At 40.9% G+C, this 21581-nt stretch overlaps 2 protein-coding genes across 4 annotated transcripts in view; one reads left to right on the forward strand and one right to left on the reverse strand.

Annotated features, from left to right (window-relative positions):
- Positions 1-5155: 5155 nt before the first annotated feature.
- On the forward strand, positions 5156-12580 carry rpp38 (ribonuclease P/MRP 38 subunit). The gene is made up of 2 exons (XM_020514637.2): positions 5156-5317; positions 11055-12580. Exon 2 carries the CDS (start codon positions 11103-11105, stop codon positions 12024-12026), a length of 924 nt encoding a protein of 307 aa, XP_020370226.1. The 5' UTR covers positions 5156-5317; positions 11055-11102; the 3' UTR covers positions 12027-12580.
- Positions 12581-19063: 6483 nt separating this feature from the next.
- The window catches only part of nmt2 (N-myristoyltransferase 2), a 57518-nt gene continuing 55000 nt past the window's right edge, over positions 19064-21581 (reverse strand). For all 3 annotated transcript variants that reach the window (XM_048612837.1, XM_020534567.2, XM_048612836.1), the window contains one exon: positions 19064-20675. In XM_048612837.1, coding sequence (XP_048468794.1) covers positions 20655-20675 — 21 coding nt within the window. In that variant the 3' untranslated portion in view covers positions 19064-20654. The remainder of the gene's footprint in view (positions 20676-21581) is intronic.

Consider the following 21581-nt stretch of genomic DNA (forward strand, 5'->3'; position numbering starts at 1 on the left):
TCCTCCCACCTATCCCCTCCTCCCACCTCAAGCCGCAACCCCATCTCCTACCGACTAACCTCATCCCGCCCCCTTGACCTGTCCGTCCTCCCTGGACTGACCTATCCCCTCCCTAACTCCCCACCTACACTCACCTTTACTGGCCCCATCCCCGCCTCTTTGACCTGTTTGTTTCCTCTCCACCTATCCTCTCCTCTATCCATCTTCTATCCACCTCCCACTCTCTCCCTATTTATTTCAGAACCCCCTTCCCCTCCCCCTTTTCTGATGAAGGGTCTAGGCCCGAAACGTCAGCCTTTCTGCTCCTATGATGCTGCTTGGCCTGCTGTGTTCATCCAGCCCTGCACCTTGTTGTCTTGGGGGGTAATAGGCCTGGTTAGATTTGTCTTGCTTTTTGTGTACAGGTCATACTGGGCCACTTTCCACATTGTTGGATAGATGCCATTTTTCTGTTCAAAAGTTGATAGATTGGGAAATGTTCATATACAAAGGTGTCCTTGTATACCAGTTACTGAAAGCAAGCATGGAGGTGCGGCAAGAAGTTAGGAAGGCAAATGGTGTGTTGGCTTTAATTGCAAGGAGATTTAAGTACAGGAGCACGGATGTCTTGCTGCAGCAGTACAAGCCCTTAGTGAAACCATACATGGTGTATTGTGTGCAGTTTTGATCTTCTTACCTAAGAAAATATATACTGACCACAAAGGGAGTTCTGTGAAAATTCAAAAATTTGAGACCATGAGTTGCATTATGTAAAGTGTTGGACTATGAGCTAAAGGTTTCTGTGATGGACAGTGTTAAAGGACAGTAGATCTCAACCCATGTAAAATTGGAGTGCTGTGAATGTTAATGAGTTGGGCATTTCTGTAGGATATGGTTCAGGAGACTGGCATTTAGTTTGATTTTCATTTTCTTCTTAATCGTCAAGTTAACATAATATGCTCCTTTCTTCCTTTACCCATTGGATGCATTTTGCATTTGGAATTGTGGAGATTTTAACATATTAAGATAAATAGAAGCCTTTTTAAAATAAATATATAAGGGTAATTTTAATATTTATCAAAGTGTGCCTGATTTTAACGATTGTAACTAGATTTGCTAGTTTGGAGTTTTGAATAGTGTTCTTGATAAATGAGATTCTTTTCCAAAAAATCCTTTATTTATAAAATTTGTGGAAGTACATTGTATAACAATTCAAATTTGACATTACGTAAAGTGCAACACAATTGAATTATTTTCCATAATATTTTTTTACATGGTTTCAAACCCTTTGGTACACTATTGGCAGGAGCACCTTAGACTGTGGACTTTCCAAGTAAAACCTTGCAGCCATTGCTGAAAATTTTTGTGAAGTCCTTAGTATGTAGTCCTGGAACTTGGAGAGAGCCAGTCTGCGATATTTGATTTTTAACAGCTCTTCACACTGGAACACTAACTGGTTGTGGGGCAAAACAAAGAGCATCTTTCATTGAGTGAATAGTGTTGGAGAAATATAATCATTCTTAGTGTACTGCTTGGCTTGCCATGGTCATATGACCTCTTCCTCTGCACTAAGTGCTTTTTTAAAATTCATTAACGAAATGAGGGTGTTGCTGGCTAGGCAGCATTTACTTTTCAGAGTCAACCCCATTGCTTTGGGGGTGTGGAGTCACATGTAGGCCAGACCAGTTAAGGATGGCAATTTCCTTCCCTAAATGACATTAGTGAACCAGATGGGTTTTTCCCCTGACAATCGACAATGGATTCACAGTTATCAAATTCCAGATATTTATTGAATTCAAATTCCACCATTTACCGTGGCAGGATTCAAACCCGGGTCCCAAAACATTATCTGGGTCTTTGGATTAACAGTCCAGTGATAATACCACTAGGCCATCACCTCCCCACGTTTGGATTTTTAGAGCTGTAAGAGAGCCAGCTATTGAAAGAAACAACAAGGAAGAAGTTGAAAAAAGACTCCTTGCTGATGTGGGGATAAAATCGGGGATAAAACAGAACTGAAAGATTTTCCTTTTTAGGGACGGGCAATTACTGTTGGCCCAGCCTGCATTGCAGCCATCCCAAGAGTGATCAAGTAAAAGTGGCAATAGTAGGAAATAGAAGAATTAATAAATAGCCTAAATAACCTAAAAATTTCATCCCTTCTATCGGTACTGAGGCAAGTGTGCTACCAGTTGTATTGCAGCCCAGATCTCACTCAGGAACTGAAAAAGACAGACAAAAAAGATTCTATAAACCTTGAAAATGCATTTGCAACCCCATTATCAATGTTTCAGAGATAGTAGGAACTGCAGATGCTGGAGAATCTGAGATACCAAGGTGTCGAGCTGGATGAACACAGCAGGCCAAGGAGCGTCAGAGGACCTTCCTGCTCCTCTGATGCTGCTTGGCCTGCTGTGTTCATCCAGCTCTACACCTTGGTATCTCCCATTATCAATGTGACTTATTCAACAACAAAGCTGAACGGGAGAGGGAGACTTTTTATTCATTGATGAGATGTAGACATCATTGACTATGTTAGTACTTATTGCCGATCCCTAATTGCTCTGAAGAAGGTGGTAATGAGCTATCTTCTTCAACTGTTGTAGTTCTTGAAGTTTAGGGGCACCCACAGCGACGTTAGGAAGAAATGTTCCAGGACCTTGACCTAGCAACAGTGAAGGATTCGTGATACAGTTCCAAGTCAAGATGGTGTGTGGCTTTGAAGAGGAGAACTTGCATGTGGTGGTGTTCCCATGCGTCTGCTCGCCTTATCCTTCTGGATAGTAGAGGTTGTGGATTTGGAAATTGCTGGCAGAGAAGACTTGAGGGTGAGTTACTGCAGTGTATCTTGTAGATGGTACATATTGCTACCACTGTGCATTAATGGTGAAGGGAGTGAAAGTTAGAAGTGGTGGATGAGGTGTGTAAAGACCTTGACTTTTTGAAAAAGGGGCAACATAGATTTATGTGTGCTGTTGGTAAATAATACAGGCATACTGCATTTAAGATGTGGAAACAACGGAGGATTTCCTGCGGGAAGCATAGTTGTCCCTGGTAGCATTAAAGGAAGTTTCAAAACCCAGGTTGATTAATTTGGCAACCAAACTGGAGGTAGCATTGCCTGGTAAAGTCAGAAAGGCAGAGACAATTGGGGTACTAGCACATCACTTGCATTTACAGGAAATACAAAAGAATGCAGTGAAATGTCAGAATCAAATCAAGTGACTTTCAATTATTGTTAAAGCAGCCTGAGCTAGAGATGGCGTAAAAAGATAAAGACAGGGAAGAAGAAGACAAAAAAGAACAGAGAAAGATTAAGGGAAATGGAATTGAAAAGAATGGAAATAAGAAAATGATAATTAGAAGTGCAAAGAGAAGATAAAGTGCAGGTATGTGACTTTAAGCTTAAAATGCTACAGTTAAAACAAGAGCTATTGGATACTGATGTAGGTCTGGTGGTAACAATCTGAATAAAAATTTGAAGTCCAGTAAGGAAATAGTTATGTTTGTGTAGGTCTTACCAAAATTTGAGGAAAAGGATATGGAAGCATGTCCTATGGGAAAATGAGTAGGCAAATTAATTGGGCAAAAGAGGTCTGGACATTATCTGTCAACTATGCATGAACAAAGCACAGGAAGTTTATACTTCATTGTCAGAGAAGGATTAAGACTATAAGACATAGGAGAAGTAGGCCATTCGACCCATTGAGCCTGCTGCATCATTCAACAAAATCATAGCTCATCTCATAATCCTCAACACTACATTCCCACCTTTTCTCCGTAACCCTTGATTCTGTTACAAATTCAAAACAATATAATTAATGACAGAGATAGTAGGAACTGCAGATGCTGGAGAATCTGAGATAACAAAGTGTAGAGCTGATGCACACAGCAGGCCAAGCAGCATCAGAGGAGCAGGAAAGCCGACATTTCCGGCCTAGACCCTTCTTCAGAAATGGGGGAGGGGAAGGGGGTTCTGAAATAAATAGGGAGGGAGGGGGAGGCGGATAGAAGATGGATAAAGGAGAAGATAGGTGGAGAGGAGACAGACAGGTCAAAGAGGCAGGGATGGAGCCAGTAAAGGTGAGTGTAGGTGGAGAGTTAGGGAGGGGATAGGTCAGTCCAGGGAGGATGGACAGGTCAAGGGGGTGGGATGAGGCTAGTAGGTAGGAGATGGGGGTGGGGCTTGAGGTGGGAGGAGGGGATAGGTGGGAGGAAGAACAGGTTAAGGAGGCGGGGACAAGCTGGGCTGGTTTTGGGATGCGGTAGGGGGAGGGGAGATTTTGAAGCTTGTTAAATCCACATTGATACCATTGGGCTGCAGGTTTCCCAAGCGAAATATGATGTGCCGTTCCTGCAACCTTTGGGTGGCATCGTTGTGGCACTGCAGGAGGCCCAGGATGGACATGTCGTGTGAGGAATGGGAGGAGGAGTTGAAATGGTTCGCGACTGGGAGGTGCAGTTGTTTAGTGTGAACCGAGCGTAGGAGTTCTGCAAAGCGGTCCCCAAGCCTCCGCTTGGTTTCCCCGATGTAGAGGAGGCCACAACGAGAATAGCGGATGCAGTATACCACATTAGCAGATGTGCAGGTGAACATCTGCTTGATGTGGAAAGTCTTCTTGGGGCCTGGGATGGGGGAGCCTCAACAGCCCTCTCTGGTAAAGAATTCCAAAGATTCACAACCGTCTGAGAGAAGGAATTCCTTCTCGTCTCTGTTTTAAATGTGCAACCCCTTGTTCTGAGATTATGTCCACTAGTCCTAGACCCTCCTGTGAGGGGAAAGAATCTTTCTGCATCTATCCTGTAAAGCGCTCTAAAATGTTTGTATGTTTCAATAAGGTAGCCTTTCATTCTTCCATAGTCCAACAAGTACCAGGCTAATCTACTCAACCTTTCCTCATAAAACAGTTCCTTATACCTTGTATAAGCCTAGTGAACCTTTTCCAGAATGTCTCCAATGCAGTACATTTCCTGCTGTTTTTCTTTGTTAGTACACTCTGTCCCTCCAGTCCCACTCCTGGTATCATTATCCAAATAACTGTTCTGTAATTCTGCCATATCCTCTTGCTTTGTGAGCCTATATTTGCCCTATCCCAACCCCTCATCTATTCCTTCTTCCTTTGAAAGTGCCACAGGGTCCAGAGGGGAGCAAATAACATCTCTGAATCGATTGAGTAGGAAATATTCACAACCTCATACTGACCACTCAGCACAACGTGTAAGAGCACGTCTCTCCCCGCCTGCTGCAGCGGAGCTGGGGGGTTGTATTCCTTCCGTAGGAGGCAGTCTCGTGCCGGCTGGATCTGCCTGCCCTATCGGAAGCAAGAAGTATATGTGGGTGAGTGAGGGTTTTTCTTAAAAAATAAAGAATAATATTGCACTTTGCACGAATTAAATCTGGTGCCTTAGGCACGGTGGCCGTGCAATATTTACGCACGCTGAGTATGGCGGCGGTAGCGCTAGCGATACCCGTTTAGCGTTTAATCGATTGCGATCACTTCCAACATGTTTTACACGACCGCAGCTCACCCTGTCGTCCGGGGTGGGGAAACGTGGGATCAGTGGTGGTGTGTTTGGGAATAATTTGCACCTTTGCAATCAGCACTGAATAGCTTTCTGTGCTCGGGGAGAGCTGCCGGGAGATTGCAGCATGGACTCTCTCTCTCTGACTCTCATTACTGCCAGAGCCAGGACCTTGGGCCTCCACAGTCCCTGCTCAGCTTGTTCCTAAACCTAGTATCTGTTCATAAAGGAATAGCGGGTTTGGGTGGGAGAGCAAGTAAAGATGAGCTGTTGTGCATAAACCTCACGAATTTAAAAGAAAAGCCAAAAACACTTAGGGTAGAGATAGTAGGAACTGCAGATGCTGGAGAATCTGAGATAACAAGGTGTAGAGCTGGATGAACACAGTAGGCCAAACAGCATCATAGGAGCAAGCTGACGTTTCGGTTTCTGAATAAGGGTCTAGGCCTGAAACGTCAGCTTTCCTGCTCCTCTGATGCTGCTTGGCCTGCTGTGTTCATCCAGCTCTACACCTTGTTATCTCATAACACTTAGGGTAGACTGTGTAAAAGAAGGACTTATGTTTAAGTCATAGGGTCATACAGCATGGAAACAGACTCTTTCGTCCAACCAGTGCATGCCAACTATTATCCCAAGCTAAACTAGTCCCACCAGACTGCTCCTTGCCTATATCCGTCCAAACCTTTCCTATTCAGATGTCTTTTAAATGTTGTGATTGTGCTCACATCCACCACTTCCTCCGGAAGTTCATTCCCCACATAACCACCCTCTGTGTGGAAAAAAAAATGCCCCTCATGTCATTTTTAAATCTCTCTCCTCTCACCTCAAAAATGTCCCATTTCTGGGGAAGGATTACCGGACCCAAAACGTTAACTCTGATTTCTCTTCACAGATGCTGCCTGACCTGCTGAACTTTTCCAGCAACTTCTGTTTTTGTTAAAAATGTGCCCCCTAGTCTTGAAATCACCCATCCTAGGGAAACGACAACTACCATTCACCCTATCTATACCCCTCGTTATTTTATAAACTTTGATAAGGTCGCCTGTCAACCTCCTACACTCCAGTGAAAAATGTCCCAGCCTATCCAGCCTTTCTTTATAACTCAAACCTTCCATACCTGGCAACATTTGCGTAAATCTCTAGGAGTACACTTAATAATAACCGAAAGATCTAAAGTGTTTGAATCCTGTTCAAGAAAGGGTGTTTTGCTTTGAAGTGTTGCTGCAGTTGGAAGGTTGAAAGCCCAATTTCATGGCACCCAGTTTGTGCACAGCAAGCTCCTGTAAACCGCAGTCTGATAATGATCGATAATTTATTGTCGTGATATTGATTGGAGGATAAGGATTGGCCGAGACACCAGGGATAACTTACCAACGCCTAAATATAAACTGTTCCAGAAGATCTTTCATATCTACCTCCGAAGGCACATGTGCTTAATATCTCATCTTAAAGTTGGCACCTCTGGCAGCTAATTTAAATTGGCCCAAGCGGACTGTCTCCTGCTCCCCATTGTGTCTGTACCGGCTTCCAAAAGAGCTACCAAGCTAGTCTCACTCTCCAGCCCCAACACCCAGCCCTCTAACTTCAACACTTGCAAATACATAGCCAGCTCCCTTTTGAAACCTCCTATGGAATCTGCCTCCATCACTCTCCCAGGCAGTGCATTCCAAATCCTAACAACTCTCTGAGTAAAGAAGTTTCACCTCCTCTCACTCCTAGCTGTCTTGCTGACAATCTCGAAATTGTGACTCTTAGTTTGTGACGTACCAATTAGTGGAAACAGAATATCCTGCTTTACTCTGGCAAAATGGTTCATAATTTTTGAACACCTCGATGAAAGTCATTGAGTGTCTTTAAGATAAATAGATAGTTTCTTGATTGGTAAGGGGATCAAGGGGTTATGGGGAGAAGATAAGAGCATGGGGTTCGTATCAGCCATGAATGAATGAGGGGAGCAGACTCAATGGGCTGAATGGCCTAATTATGCTCCTATATCTTATGGAAATACATATAATGTGGTTAGGTCCCAACTCGACTGTTTTCAGTTCTGGTCACACATATTATCGGGGGGCATGTGATTGTACGAGAGAGGAAGCAGCATAGATTTATACTGACTGGATTGGAGGGTCTGAGCTATAAGGACAGAATGGATAGGCTGCTGTTGATTTCCTTGGAGCAGTGAAGTTTGAGAGAGGACCAAATGGAGGTGTATAAGATTGTGAAGGGCATGAACAGGGTGCATAGGAAGGAATTTTCTCCCCTTAGTGGAGGGTCAGTAATCGGGACATAGATTTAAGGTAAGGGGTAGAAGGCTAAGAAAAGGGTTTAGGAGAATTTTTTCACTGAGGGTGGTGGGAGCCTTGATCTTACTGCCTGAAAGGGTGGTTAAGTCAGGAACTCTTGTAACCCTAAACAGCATTTAGAGATTTGTTTGTTGGTTCGCTCAGTTGGCTGTCAGCTTTTTTGTGATGTAGAATGACACCAACAGCGCAGGTTCAGTTCCTGTACCAGCAGAGATTACCATGAAGGTCCCTCCTTCTTGACCTCTCCCCTTGCCTGAGGCATGAGGACTCTCAGGTTAAAGCACCTCTAATGTGAGAGCAGCTCTGTGGTCCTCTAGGATTATGGTGACTATTTAGATAATCACTTGCCTTGTCATAAACTCCGAAGTTATGTCCTGAATTGGTAAAATGGAATTGTGTAGTTAAATCTTTGTTGACTATGCTAATAGTAGTGTATTCAATGGCGTTGACTGCTTTGCTAAACATAGGTCTATGAGAATCAATGTGGTTTTATTAATTGGAAATTATGACTTGACAGACTTAGTAGAGTTCTTTGAGGACATAACTAGAACTTGGATAAAATGGAGCCAGAAGGTGTAGAGTATTTAGATTTCCAATAAGATGCCGTACCTAAGAGGAGATCATGGTGTTGGGAATATATTAGCATAGATAGATGATTGGCCAACTAACAGGAAACAGAGAATCAAAATGAATTGATCATTTTCAGCTGGGCACACTGTAATAAGTGGAGTGTTCCTGGGATCAGTGCAGGAGCTACAACTATTTGCAACCTATATGATTGACTTAGACTGAGCGGTCATAGAGATATACAGCACGGAAATGGATCCTTCAGTCCAACTTGTCCATGCCAACCAGATATCCTAAATAAATCAAGTCCCATTTGTCAGCATTTGGCCCATATTCTTCTAAACTCTTCCTATTCATATACCCATCTAGATACCTTTTAAATGTTGTAATCCTACCAGCCTCCATCACTTCCTTTGGCAGCTCGTTCTGTACACACACCACTCACTGCATGAAAAAGTTGGCCCTCAGATCTCTTTTAAATCTTTCCCCTCTCACCTCTAGTTTTGGACTCCCCTACCCTGGGGAAAAGATCATGGCCACTTATCCTATCCATGCCCCTCATGATTTTATAAACCGCTATAAGGTCATCCCTCAGCCTCCGATGCTGCAGGGAAAATAGTCCCAGCCTATTCAGCCTGTTCCTATAGCTCAAACCCTCCAACCCTGGCAACATCCACATAAATCTCTGAACCCTTTCATAATGTTCTTTCATAAGTTTCATAATGTTCTTCCATAAGTTTCATAATGTTCTTCCAATAGCCGGGCCATCTGTATCCTAGCCAAATTTGAAGATGGTGGACAGATGAGTAGGAAAGCATATTTTGAGTAAGATACAGATAATCTGCAAAATGATACAGATAGATTAAATGACTGAGCATAAATTAAGTAGAAGCAGTACACTGTGGGAAAATGCGTGGTTGTCCACTTTAGCAGGAAGTGTGGAAAAGCAGAATATTATTTAATTGGAGAGAAACTGCAGAATGCTATGGTACTGAGGGATCTCGGTGTCCTTGTACATGAATTACAATAAGCAGCTGTAACAATTAATTTGGGAGGTAGATGAAATGTCAGCCTTTTATTTAGTAAGAGGGGTTGGAGTATTAAAGTAGAGAAGTCTGGCTACACTTGTACAGTGCATTGGTGAAACTGCACCTAGACTGTGTACAGTTTTGGTCTTCTTACTTAAGCAGGAGGCTTGCATTGAAAGCAGTTCAGACAAGGTTTACAAGGCTGAGGGCAAAACAGACACCAACCACTACGGACCCATTAATTTTACCTCTATTCAATATAAAGTGAAACCAATTATCAAGTCAAATGATCATCTAGAATAATGGCTAAATTAGTCTTGTTATTAAAGGTAAAAGTTCTTCTTGGCTCTGGCAGTGATGCCCCAAGTAGATTTTTGTAAGCTGTGTTGCGTTGTTCGGGGTCTGTTAGCTCAGTTGGCTGAATGGCTTGGTTGCGATGCAGGGCGGGGGTTCAATTCCCACACTGGCTTAGGTCACCGTGAAAATTCTGCCCTCTCAATCTTGCTCCTCGCCTAAGGTGAGGTCACTCTCCAATTAAACTCAGCGCCAGCCATCTCTCTCGAATAAGAGAGCAGCCCTATGGTCCTCTAGGACTATGGTACATTACCTTTACCTATACTATGTGATTACTTCAACTTCCAAAATGCTTTTAACAAACTTCATTGTAAAAGACAATTCATTAAACTCAAAGCAGTGAAGATTTAGGGGAAATCACGACAACATACAAGAAACATATAAGATTAATAAAGGAGACATACCGGAAATACTGAGTGAAATGCTTCAGTTTACAGTTTCTAATTCAGAGCCTTGATGCAAAGTAATCATATTTGCAAATGATATCAATCTTGGAAAGACAGTGAAATTGGAAAGACCAGCTGAGAAATAACAGAAAAAGATATGCCAGTGGGTAGATGAATGGCAGATGAAGTTTCATGTGGTTGTGTAAAGTGCAACAAGCAAGAAAGAGAAAATAATGAACTCTGTTGCGTTTTAGTGCTAAGTATATCCAATCAGTGTATAGCAACAATTAACATACCTCATCGGATGTTGAACTGCACAAAGAAGCAATGGAACGCATTTTGATTTCCATTATGGTCCATTAAAATAGAACATATGCTAGGGGATGATTGTCATCAAACTCTAATGTTATTGAATAGTATACCTAATTAAAGATACCAAAAGAAAAGCGATATTCAAAAGACTGCATAGAGAAGAGCTAAGGGATTGATGCCCATCAACAGGGACAAATTACGTGGAGATGATGGAGAATCTTACCTTTTTCAGTGGAGAGATATTTGTGGATATATAGAAATTTATTTAGACTATAAAAAAGGCTTATATTAAAATAAACTGTAGATCTAAAAATAGGTGACACTAGTTTAATTGAAGAAAGGGTTAATTTAGGGCGGACATTGAGAACTCATTCAGATTGTTCAGAGAATATAATTAATCACAAAAACTTTAATTATTTTAAAGAAAATATTAACTACTGTAATGGTAGGGGTGTGTTGTTTGCTGCAACATCGACATGGATTGCTGGCTTAGTGTTTGAGAGAAATGCCAGTTAAAAGCTTCAGTGTTGCTTAATCTGTGATTCAAGTTTGGTTAATTACAGTCTGTTTGCTTTCCTAAGGTGCTTGTGTGTCTTTTACAGGTTGCCAAGATTTTAGAACATTGAATCCTATTTGTGTTAATTAAAAACATGGAAAGTCCAGCACAAGTTGCAAAAGGAAAAGGGGTACGGAAAGCAAGGCCTCCATCTGTTAAGACTTCTTTCAACAATCCTTACAGTATAGGATGGGTACCCTTGGATGGGAATATCATGACATTCATCCTGGAAAAGCTAACAAAAACATTTCAAGAGACTGGCTTGTGCAAAGTTGAACCCATTGTGAGACCCAGGAAACCAAAACCTTCCAAGGCATCAAGAAGTCAAGAAAAGAGAAATATGGAAGAGAATATCGAAGATCAGCAGAAGACTAAAGAGGTCAAAGAATTGAAGGAAGAGCTTTCGGTGATCAACATTCAAGAATCTAAACAAGGATGGACTAATGTGGGGTTTAGGAAACAATTGGCAATTGGAATCAACGAGGTCACTCGGGCTTTGGAGAGAGATACGTTGTGTTTGGTTCTGGTGTGTAAGTCAGTGAAACCCCCTTTGATGGTTCATCATCTCATCCAACTGAGCGTGAGCCGGGAGGTCCCTGCATGTCTAGTTCCCCGTCTGAGTGAAACAGTGGCACCAGTGCTGGGTCTGAAATCTACACTCGCACTGGGATTTAAAAAGAATTCAGAAGCTTTTATTGAGACAGTTAATGCCATTACTCCACAAGTACCTCCCTTAAATGTTTCGTGGATACAGCAAAGTAAGGTAGTTGTAAATGCTGAAGGACTGGACACAAATGAGGCAGATTGCGCTGGTGAAATTCCAAAGCTTGAATTAATGGATACCGCACTTCCGCAAAGTCAGAAGCGTAAATTCAATGAACTGTCATCAAGTGAATTAGAATTAGACACTCCAACAAGCAAAGCAATGGGCGTGACATTGCTGCCTCTGAAAATAAAGAAGATAGTTCCAAATCCAAATAAAATTCGAAAGCCAAAAAAGAACAGGAAAAATAAATAAACGTCAGATTGCGGAAACTTAAAATAAATCTAAAAGTATACAACTCCTTGGTTGGTTAGCATCTATTGACCGAAAAGACAAGTCAAATGTGTTGATTCTTCATCAGAACTGCTGTAAACTTCAGATTAAAAAGCCATGGAATGAAGGCAGACTTGTCGATGTTCTTGAACATTTAATGTACTAGCTTATTTTTTAAAACATGTAAATTTAAAATTGTGTTACTCTTTTCTGTTAAGTCCTTCATGGGATCGAAGCTGACAAGGTTAACATTTGCTGCCCATTCCTAACTGTCCTTGGGAGATGATGTTAAGCTGTCTTCCTAAACTGCTGCAGTCTGTTGGGTACAGTTACATCCACAGTGCAATTAGGAAGGACGTTCACAGGTTTTGAACCAACAATCTTCTCTGTATGATGGTTGGATTTTACAATCATATAGTTGCTTGGCTGTGCAGAACTTGAGTTTTGCTGAAAAAAAGAGAAACATTGTCCAAGACCATATCCTGATGGTCTTCAGGGGGGTATTATAATAATAATAAAGACCAAAATGAACAAGATTTTGTAGTTTGTTTAATATTAAAAAAGGGCATTGCTGGCTAGATCAGCATTTATTGCTTGACTTTAGTCAACCATATTTCTGTGGGTCTGGAGCCACTTGTAGACCAGATAAGGGTGACAGATTTTTTTCCCTCAAATACATTATGAAGTAAATTGTTTTTTATGACAATTGATAGTGGTTATATGATGGCCGTTAAACTAGTTTTTAATTCAAGATGTAATTGAATTCACATCATCATCTGCCATGTTCTAAAACATTAACCTGGGTCGTTAATCCATTGACATCACGTGTCACTACCTTGTCCTCCTACAGTTGCTGATTGGTTGACGATGGAGCCTTAATAAGAGCCCACGGTATTGGAGCTAGTATTTTAATATGGATAAAGGATTGACTAGCTAATAGAAATCAGACGTGATGAGGGGTCATTTTCGAATTGGCAGTCTATAACTAGTGGTATTCTGCAGCGATGGGCATAATTATTTACAATATAAATGACTTGGATGAGGAAAGGGAATGTTTGTGAGTGACACAGAAATAGGTGGAAAGACAAGTGGTGAGGATGACACAGTTTTAGACAAGTGAATGGGCAAAATGTTGGCAGATGGAATATAATGTGAGGAAAAATGAAGTTGTGCAACTTGACAGGAAGAATAGAGGAGCTGCATGTTATTTAAGTGGAAAAAGACTGTAGAAAACTATAGAACAGAGATATTTGGGGGTCCTTGTCCATGAATCTCAAAAAGCTAGAATTTAAAATGGGTAATATGAGAGACAAATGGAATGTTGGCCTTTATTTCAAAGGGAATGATGAGTTTGCTAAAACTGAATAAGGCTCTACTAAGACACAACTGGAATATTGTTAACAGTTTTTTGCCCTTTATCTAAGTAAGTAAATTCTGGTATTGGAGGCTGTCCAAAGGAGATTCACTAGGTTGATACCAGGTTTAGAGGGACTGTCTTATGAGGAGTGGTTGAATAGATTGGGCCTAAACTCAGTGGAATTTAGAAGAATGAGAGGTGACCTTATTGAAATATGCAAGAATCTTAGAGGACTTGACAGGGTAAATATGGACAGCTTGTTTCCCCTTATGGCAGAGTCTAGGATCAGAGAGCATAATTTGAGAATGAGGGGTTGCAGATAGAGGTGAAGAGGAATTTCTTCTCTTGAAGCTTGTAAATCTGTGAAATCCTTTACCATGTATTTATAATCAGCCAAGGAATCAAAGATTATGGAGAAAAGGCAGAAGTTGAGGATTATCAGAGCAGTCTGTTTGGCTGATTGGCCTTTTATGGTCTTATGATTGTAGAGATACTGTAATGGAGAAGGCATCAGGGAACAGGTAGCTATCAAAAGATTTATTTAAACTTGGCAGGGCAAGGTGTTCAATGGGGAATGCATCAAGGAACGACTGTCCCTTCAAGCTTTTGTCAATTGAAAAGGCACAATGTGTGGACATGTTCTTTCTGTTTGCAAAAGAGAGCCCTGCATGTAAATGAGTCACATAGTGAACCAGACTGAAACTTAAAATGGTGGTTTGTGCTTAGAATTACACAATCATGATACTGAGCAAGAGTTTTCCAATAGTTGAATCACTTGCTGTGTGACTCAATGACCTACTGTTGACCATCTTGTTCTGAGGTTTGTAACTGGACTGATGCCTTTGACCTTGTTAGGAGGGAACACCCCCTGTGCAAATCTCTAGCTTCACCTGTTTGTCAAATCTTTTTGAGATACCTAATCTCAGAAAGAAGGGTGCTCTACAGTAGTGGGTTTAGGCCCATTCGTGAGTTTGCGAGAAATACAGCAAGCAAGAATCTACTCAGGAAAGCCATTATCACATAACATAAATTTGTGCCTTATTTTAGCATCAAGCTTCTACAGTGAGCAAATGGCTTGCATCTTATGTGTGAAATTGCTGGTAAGGCCAATCTTAGCATGTGGCATATATTGATATAATGAATGTGGCTTGTGGTAGACTATAATAGAGAATCCATTGGTGGATTTCTCATCTAGCAAGTAAAGGAAGGGGAGGGGGTGTGTGGTTTGCTTGACTGCTCCATATTCCCTGTCCCTCCCCACTTAAAGAGATCATCAATAAGTTGCAAGTGGCTTATTCCTTTCCACATGGTCTGTTTGAATGCTTGTTGGTGGAGGTGAATGAAATAGGCAGGAAGTGATCCAGCCCGTGGAGAAAGGTCTTGGTTATGATTTAAGAGATCCGGCAAGATCGTTTACTAACAGGAAACGCAGAGCAGTCATAAATGGCACTGCGGACGCTGTAAATCAGGAACAAAAACAGAAGTTGCTGGAAAAGTTCAGCAGGTCTGGCGGCATCTGTGAAGGAAAAAACAGAGTTAACGTTTCGGGTCCGGTGACCCTTCTGAAGCCTGAACATTTTACGATTTATATAAATAACTTGGGTGAAGGAATTGAAGTTACTGTTCCTAAACACAGGTAAGTAAGAAAATGATGTGAAAAGGACCTAACAATATGAAGGAAACTAATGGGGAAAAAGGATAAATAATCCCATTGACCTGATGGATTGTATCTTGGATATTAAATGAAGAGAGTAGTAAGGGCGTGGAATGCCCTGCCTGCAAAAGTAGTAGACTCGCCAACTTTAAGGGCATTTAAACGGTCATATGGATGATAATGGAATAGTGTAGGTTAGATGGGCTTCAGATTGGTTTCACAGGTCGGCGCAACATCGAGGGCCGAAGGGCCTGTACTGCGCTGTAACGTTCTATGTTCTTTGTTCTAAGTAGCTAAGAGAGGTAGATGTACTGGTGTCAATCTTTCAAGAATCCGCAGTTTCTGGAAAATTCCCAGGGGACTAGAAAACTACTAATGTAACACCTTTAATCAAAAAGGGGAAAAAAAGACAAAAAAAAAAACTATAGGCCAGTTAGTTTAACATCTTAACTGAGAAAGTGCTAGACTTCATTGTAGAGGGTATTATACAGCACATTTAGAAATACATAACATAATCAAGCAGAGTCAACATAGCTTCATGAAGGGATAGTCATGCCTGATAAATGTATTAGAATTCTTTGAAGACGTGACAAGCATGATAGATAAAAGGAAACCAGTGGCTGTTAGAATTTTGGATTTCCAAAATGTTTCCAATAAGATACTGCATGTAAGGCATCTAAGAACCCAGGGAGATGGAAGTAGTATATTGGCATGGATAGAAGTTTGGCTAACTATTTAAAAAAGAGTTGAGATAAAGGGGACACTTTCAGAATGGCAAACTAACTAGTATCCACAGTTATTTGCAACATCAATGACATGGATGAGGGCAGTGAATTTACTATCACCAAGTTTGACAAAATTAGGTGGGAAGTCACGAGAGTCTATAGAATGATACAGACGAGCTGTGTGAGCATAAATTGGCAGATGGAATATATTATGGGAAAAAGTGAGGCTATGCACTTAGTAGGTGGAGGAACAGAACATGAGAGACTACAAAAAGCTGATTCTTTATATTCAATCGTGGGTATGGTGGGGTAAATGCAGTAGCTTTTGAGGTGAGTGAAGCCCTGAACTACTTTAAGTTGGGCTCTTGAGACTGGAATATGATGTGGAGGTGCCGGTGTTGGACTGGGGTGGACAGGGTCAAAAAAATACACGACACCAGGTTCTGGTCCAATAGGTTAATTTGAAAATGCTAGCTTTCGGAGCCCAGCTCCTTCCTCAGGCATAGTGTGAGAGAGAGGATGTAAGACACAGAATTTATAAGCAGAAAGGTAACAACCCCAAAACTGGCTGTCTCTTGTTGAAACTTTAAATCGGTAAGGAAGGAGACTACTGAGTAAAATGCGAAATCTAGATTCCTTTTAAGTCATTGTCCTAAGATAATTAAAGGTTTTATCAATGTATACAAGAGGCGACATCTCAAGTCAGACAATGCATTTTAGATGTGCGGTCTTGCTTGGAATCTGTCTATGTTTTAAGTTGGGGTCAGGTTGTCTCTAAATCTATACCAAGAAGAAAAGGAGGACTGTGTGTGGGGTCTATTTCTTACATCATTAGCAAAACATCTGATCACCTGGGTATAAATTGCTGGATGCGATCCATTAATCAAAATCACTTGAACAATGAGACTCTGGCTATAAATGTATTCAGACATAATCTCATAATACATATTCTAGTAGTCTGTCCTACACGATCCATGACCCTTTTTAGGTCATTTATCAGTTGGAAAGCGATCTTATGACAAGCTATCTAGCCCAGTGTCTGTTTACTAAACTATTTGCTCTAGAATGGGACAAGAGCTGAGATGCAGAAAGAGCAAAGCAGTGAGTGATTTCTCTCCCTCTCCAAACTACTTAACTTTCAAGCCCTGGCTGTCGATTTTGACTGTCTAACTGCTGTAAAGCTTTTAAAAAAGAACTCAATGTACCAGCTGAGATCTTCAGTGGAACAGAAATTGTCCAGCTATATCGTCAAGTCGTCGTGATGCCAATAGCAATAGGACTGAGGTCAGCCAGAAGCCAGCCAAGTTGCCAACCTTTTGAGTCATACACCCCTTTACAGTTGCATGCCTCGAAATTGATTAATCTTTCACCCCACTTTAATCTGATTCTGCAAATCATAGAATCCCTACAGTGTGGAAACAGGCCATTCAGCCCAATAACTCCCATTCCCCTACCCATGTATTTCCCCATGTCTAACCCACCTAGCCTAAACATCCCTGGACACTATGGGCAATTTAGCATGGCCAATAAACCTACCCTGCACATCTCTGGACTGTGGAAGGAAACTGGAGCACCTGGAGGAAACCCGCACAGACACAGGGAGAACGTGCAAACTCCACGTAGACAGTCGCCTGAGGGTGGAATTGAACCTGGGTCCCTAGAGCTGTGAGACAGCAGTGCGAACCATTGGGTCATCATGCCGCCCAATGTGAACATCGAATCTGTGGGAGGGGGGAGAGAGAAAGTTGGAAGTTTTTTCTTTACAAAGAACTTTACTTAGTGCGGGTTAAATAAAACTGAGGGAGATTGTGGAAAATCCATCTCAAATTTGGCTGTCTGCAAGAATTTGTCACATTACCTGCTTCATGATATGCAACCTTTGACACTTCCAGGCCAGAACCAGCTTCTGTCAACAAGCTGCAGTATGCAGACAATGCCCGCCCTTGTGCACACTCAGAGACCGAGCTACCAACCATCAACAACACATCCACCAAGGCACGAGTAAATGGGCCTCAGATTATAGATCCAGAAGCAAAGGTTCTCTACCAAGCAACACAACCCACCCGACCATCAAAATCCGTAGCAAGATCTGAGATGTGAATCATTTCCCACCTCAGTAGCCTTCTCTCGGTGAGTGGATATTGACGATAAAATCCAACATCGACTGCAATGTGCCAGTGCAGCCTTTAGATGCCCGAGGAATGACGTTCAGAGTCCAAGACCTCAAACCCACTGTTAAGCTCACGGTCTACACAGCAACCTAGTCCCCACTCTCCTGTATGCAGCAGAAACACAGACCTTCTGCAGCAGACACCTCAAAACCTTGCAATCATTAGTGCCTCCTTCACAGTACACTGCAATTCCACTGGCAAATAGGTGTACCAGTGTGACAGTCCTCTCTCAGACCAATATCTCCAGTACCATGGTCCAGCATGACCAGTTGTGATGGGCAGCCCACGTTGTCTGCATGCCAAACAAAAGACTCGCTAAATAAGTGCTATACTCCAAGCAATCACTAGGAGGACAGATGAAATGCTTCACCTGAAAGCCTCCTTAAACAAATGCAACATCCCTATCGACATGTTGGAATTGCTTGTCCTAGCATGTACAAACTGGAGAAGCATCCATGAAGGCACCAACTAATTTGAGTGTCACCAAGCCAGTGTGTCCCACCCTCCTGCCTCAAACAATACCTGGGACAGAGTCTGGGGCTCCAGGATCGGACTTATTCACCTACCGCAGAACCCAATATTTCTCCCAATGTGGAAGCAAGTCATCTTTGACCCTGAGTGACCACCAAAGATGATGAGACAGAAAAAGAAAGTTGGAACTTTTAAGAATTTTACTTAGATTAGGTTAAATACAATAAAACTTGCCTTTTTTTAAAAACAGTGAAATTTGTCCAATTGTGCCTATGATCACAACATGTAAACAGTTAAACATTCACTGAATTGGCAAGTATATCCTTTTCAAAAAAAAACCTGTTGGGATCAAATGAGAGGGAGAAGCAGGAATAATTGCAACAAATGAAATACAGGAGAACAAGTGACTCAAATTGGTTAAAGTCAGTCCACTCAGAATAACCTGTTTTCTCAGTAAGGTTAGTTAGTATTGAAGGGAGACTTCGAAAAAAATCTATTTGGAAACACATACACATGGTGTCTAAATTAGGCTTTTCTGATAGAAAGACTAATGTTTTCAACTGTCTAAAGTTTATATATTCTAAGAGAAAATACAAGTGTCAAACTTATTATTGAAGGAATGAAAGCATGCACAAGTAATAGCAAAGTTGTAATGACTTTTATTAATTCGGACATCAAACAGTCATGCTGGTGACCTCAAACATTACTAAAATCAGAAAAGTACATTCTTTCTCTGGCAACATTTAAACTATTCCAGAACTGATTTAGGAATAGGTCATTTTAGCACACATTTGGGGCCTTTTCAGTGAAGCATGCATAGCGATAATAGTAAACTGTACACAACCTGTCATTTGACCAGGCAAAGTTTTAAGCTGAACAGCTAAACATGCTTTAACAAACAAGGCCCATATCCTCCTCCTCGAAATAATTTGTGCAAAACACAACATGAAACAAAGCTTTCAGCTTTCACCTTTTTAAAAAAAATTATTTCCCTTTGATTTAGTTTCATTGTCAGGTATTCACAAGTGCATTTAAGCTAAAAAAAAAAATACATATTTGACTCCATTATTAAGGTCACTGGAGAAAATGAAATAGCCAAATGTTCATATGTAGAGAATGGAAAAAAAAGATTTGGCAAGAGAAAATTTCTAATCATGATTGTTTTAATATTTTAAATCTACATGTATCTGCAAGGTTACCTCGACATGCAGCCTTCAGCCACTCTTAATTGCCACCAACTCTGTTACTCCAGTTGTAGCTTGCCCAGAGACCTGAAATTTAATCGCAAACCAGGCTCCCACCTCAAATGTCAAAGACATCAATCCCTGATCTATGAATTGTAAAGTGTGCACTTTTACCACTGCTATTGGGCCACGCCAGGTGGCATTTAAAAAAAACTTAGAAACTAACAGTGACAAATAAAGCTTTGCCCCAACTTTACATTAAAAACGTGGGGCATGTAGCCTCTTTCACAAATAAGCCATGAACACTACCAATGAGCAGCCAGATTGCATTGTTGACATTGCAGATGCATATGGAATAGAGTGGGACATTTTCCAATTCACTTGCATTGCTGGAAATTCTGAATTTGCACTATCAAATTATTGCAAAAATTCCCACATTCTATTACAACATGACACAAATGGATAAAAATTAGCTTGCACCATAGGCTTTTTAATATTCCTACAGTGAACACTTAAAAAAAACACCGTTCAATAAATATAAATCTGTCTGGCAGTACAAGACCACCCAGTGGATATAACAATAACAATTTTCTTCACAATTACTACTGCACTTCATCTGTACAAAAGACTGAGTTGTCATTCTGCAAAAGAAGCCTCCAGTTCCTCATTACCTAAGATAGCAGCAACATGTTCTTCATGAATGTCTAAATGTAGATTAGCCTCTTGAAATTAACAAAAGTGCATTCAAAATCATCTTAGGCATTGATGAGAAATCTTATTTAAGTTGCAAATAGTTAAAAAGTAACATTCATAGTGGTTCAAATTTCCAAGAAACACCATGGAATAATGCAACACTTTACTGCACAATAAAATCAAATCCCAAATAAAGAATCAATTGTCTCCATTCTGTTGCAAGCAAAACATGGTTGCAAATACTAGCTCCTTTTACAGAATTCTGTGTTGAGCTGGTAGAATACTGTCACTGAACAAAGGCATGATATTGGACCCTGGGCTTCAATGAAGAGACTTCTACAGCAGTAGTAGTGTTCTATTGTAGCACTAGACCAACCTGCAGGAAAGAAAATCAAAACTATTAGTAAAAGCTGGGTGAAAATAGACAGGTTTTGGATAAGGCTGTAGAAATCTGAACTCAACCATTCAAAAATTTGATAATTAAATAAGGATATCATTGAAACTTTAAAGGGTATTACTTGCCAGAAGATAACTTTTTAAAAGGTCAGGAAGGTAGAACCAGAAGTATGTTTTATAAGTTATTATGAATAAATTAAAGTGGTAAATATTTGAAATAATTTAAAACAAAGAACTGGGGATGCTGGAGATCGGAAACAAAAACAGGGTTAATATTTTGAGTCCAGTGACTCTTCATCAGAACTTCTGATCAAAATTCAAATTCAATGAATACATTTGGAATTGAAAGCTACTCTAATGAATGATGACCATGAAACTATTGCTTAGGATAAAATTTCATCTCGTTCATTAAGGGCCTTTAGGGAAGGCCATCAGCTGTGCTTACGAGGTCTGTCCTACAAATTACTCCAGACACACAGCAATCTGGCTGACTAGTTGACTGCCTTTTCTGATGGTGCACTAGCATGCACACAAAACAGGGTAATTAGAGATGGCTAAAAAATATCAGGCTTGCCAGAAATGCACATATCACGTTTAAAAAATTAAAAATCCTTAAGTACTTTTGTGGCCTCTGTGTCCACCTCACAGCTTATTTTCCCACTGAAAATTTGTATCAGTGGCAAATATGAATATATTAATACTCTAGCCCCTGATCTAAGTCATCAATATAGCTTGTAAATAATTCAGGCCCAAACCATGACCCTTGTAGCTCCCCAATATTTACAGACTGCTAAACTGAAAATGACCGATTATTCCTAGCCTGTTTTCTGCCAGTTAATAAATCCTAAATCCATGTGCGTATATTACCCCAATCGCCTTAATTTTA

Source organism: Rhincodon typus, chromosome 2 (assembly GCF_021869965.1).
Source record: "Rhincodon typus isolate 14 chromosome 2, sRhiTyp1.1, whole genome shotgun sequence".
Lineage (NCBI taxonomy): Eukaryota > Metazoa > Chordata > Chondrichthyes > Orectolobiformes > Rhincodontidae > Rhincodon > Rhincodon typus.

What these genes read in the sequence shown, in the direction of transcription:
- rpp38 (XM_020514637.2), top strand. Translation starts at nt 11,103, where the DNA reads ATGGAAAGTCCAGCACAAGTTGCAAAAGGAAAAGGGGTACGGAAAGCA.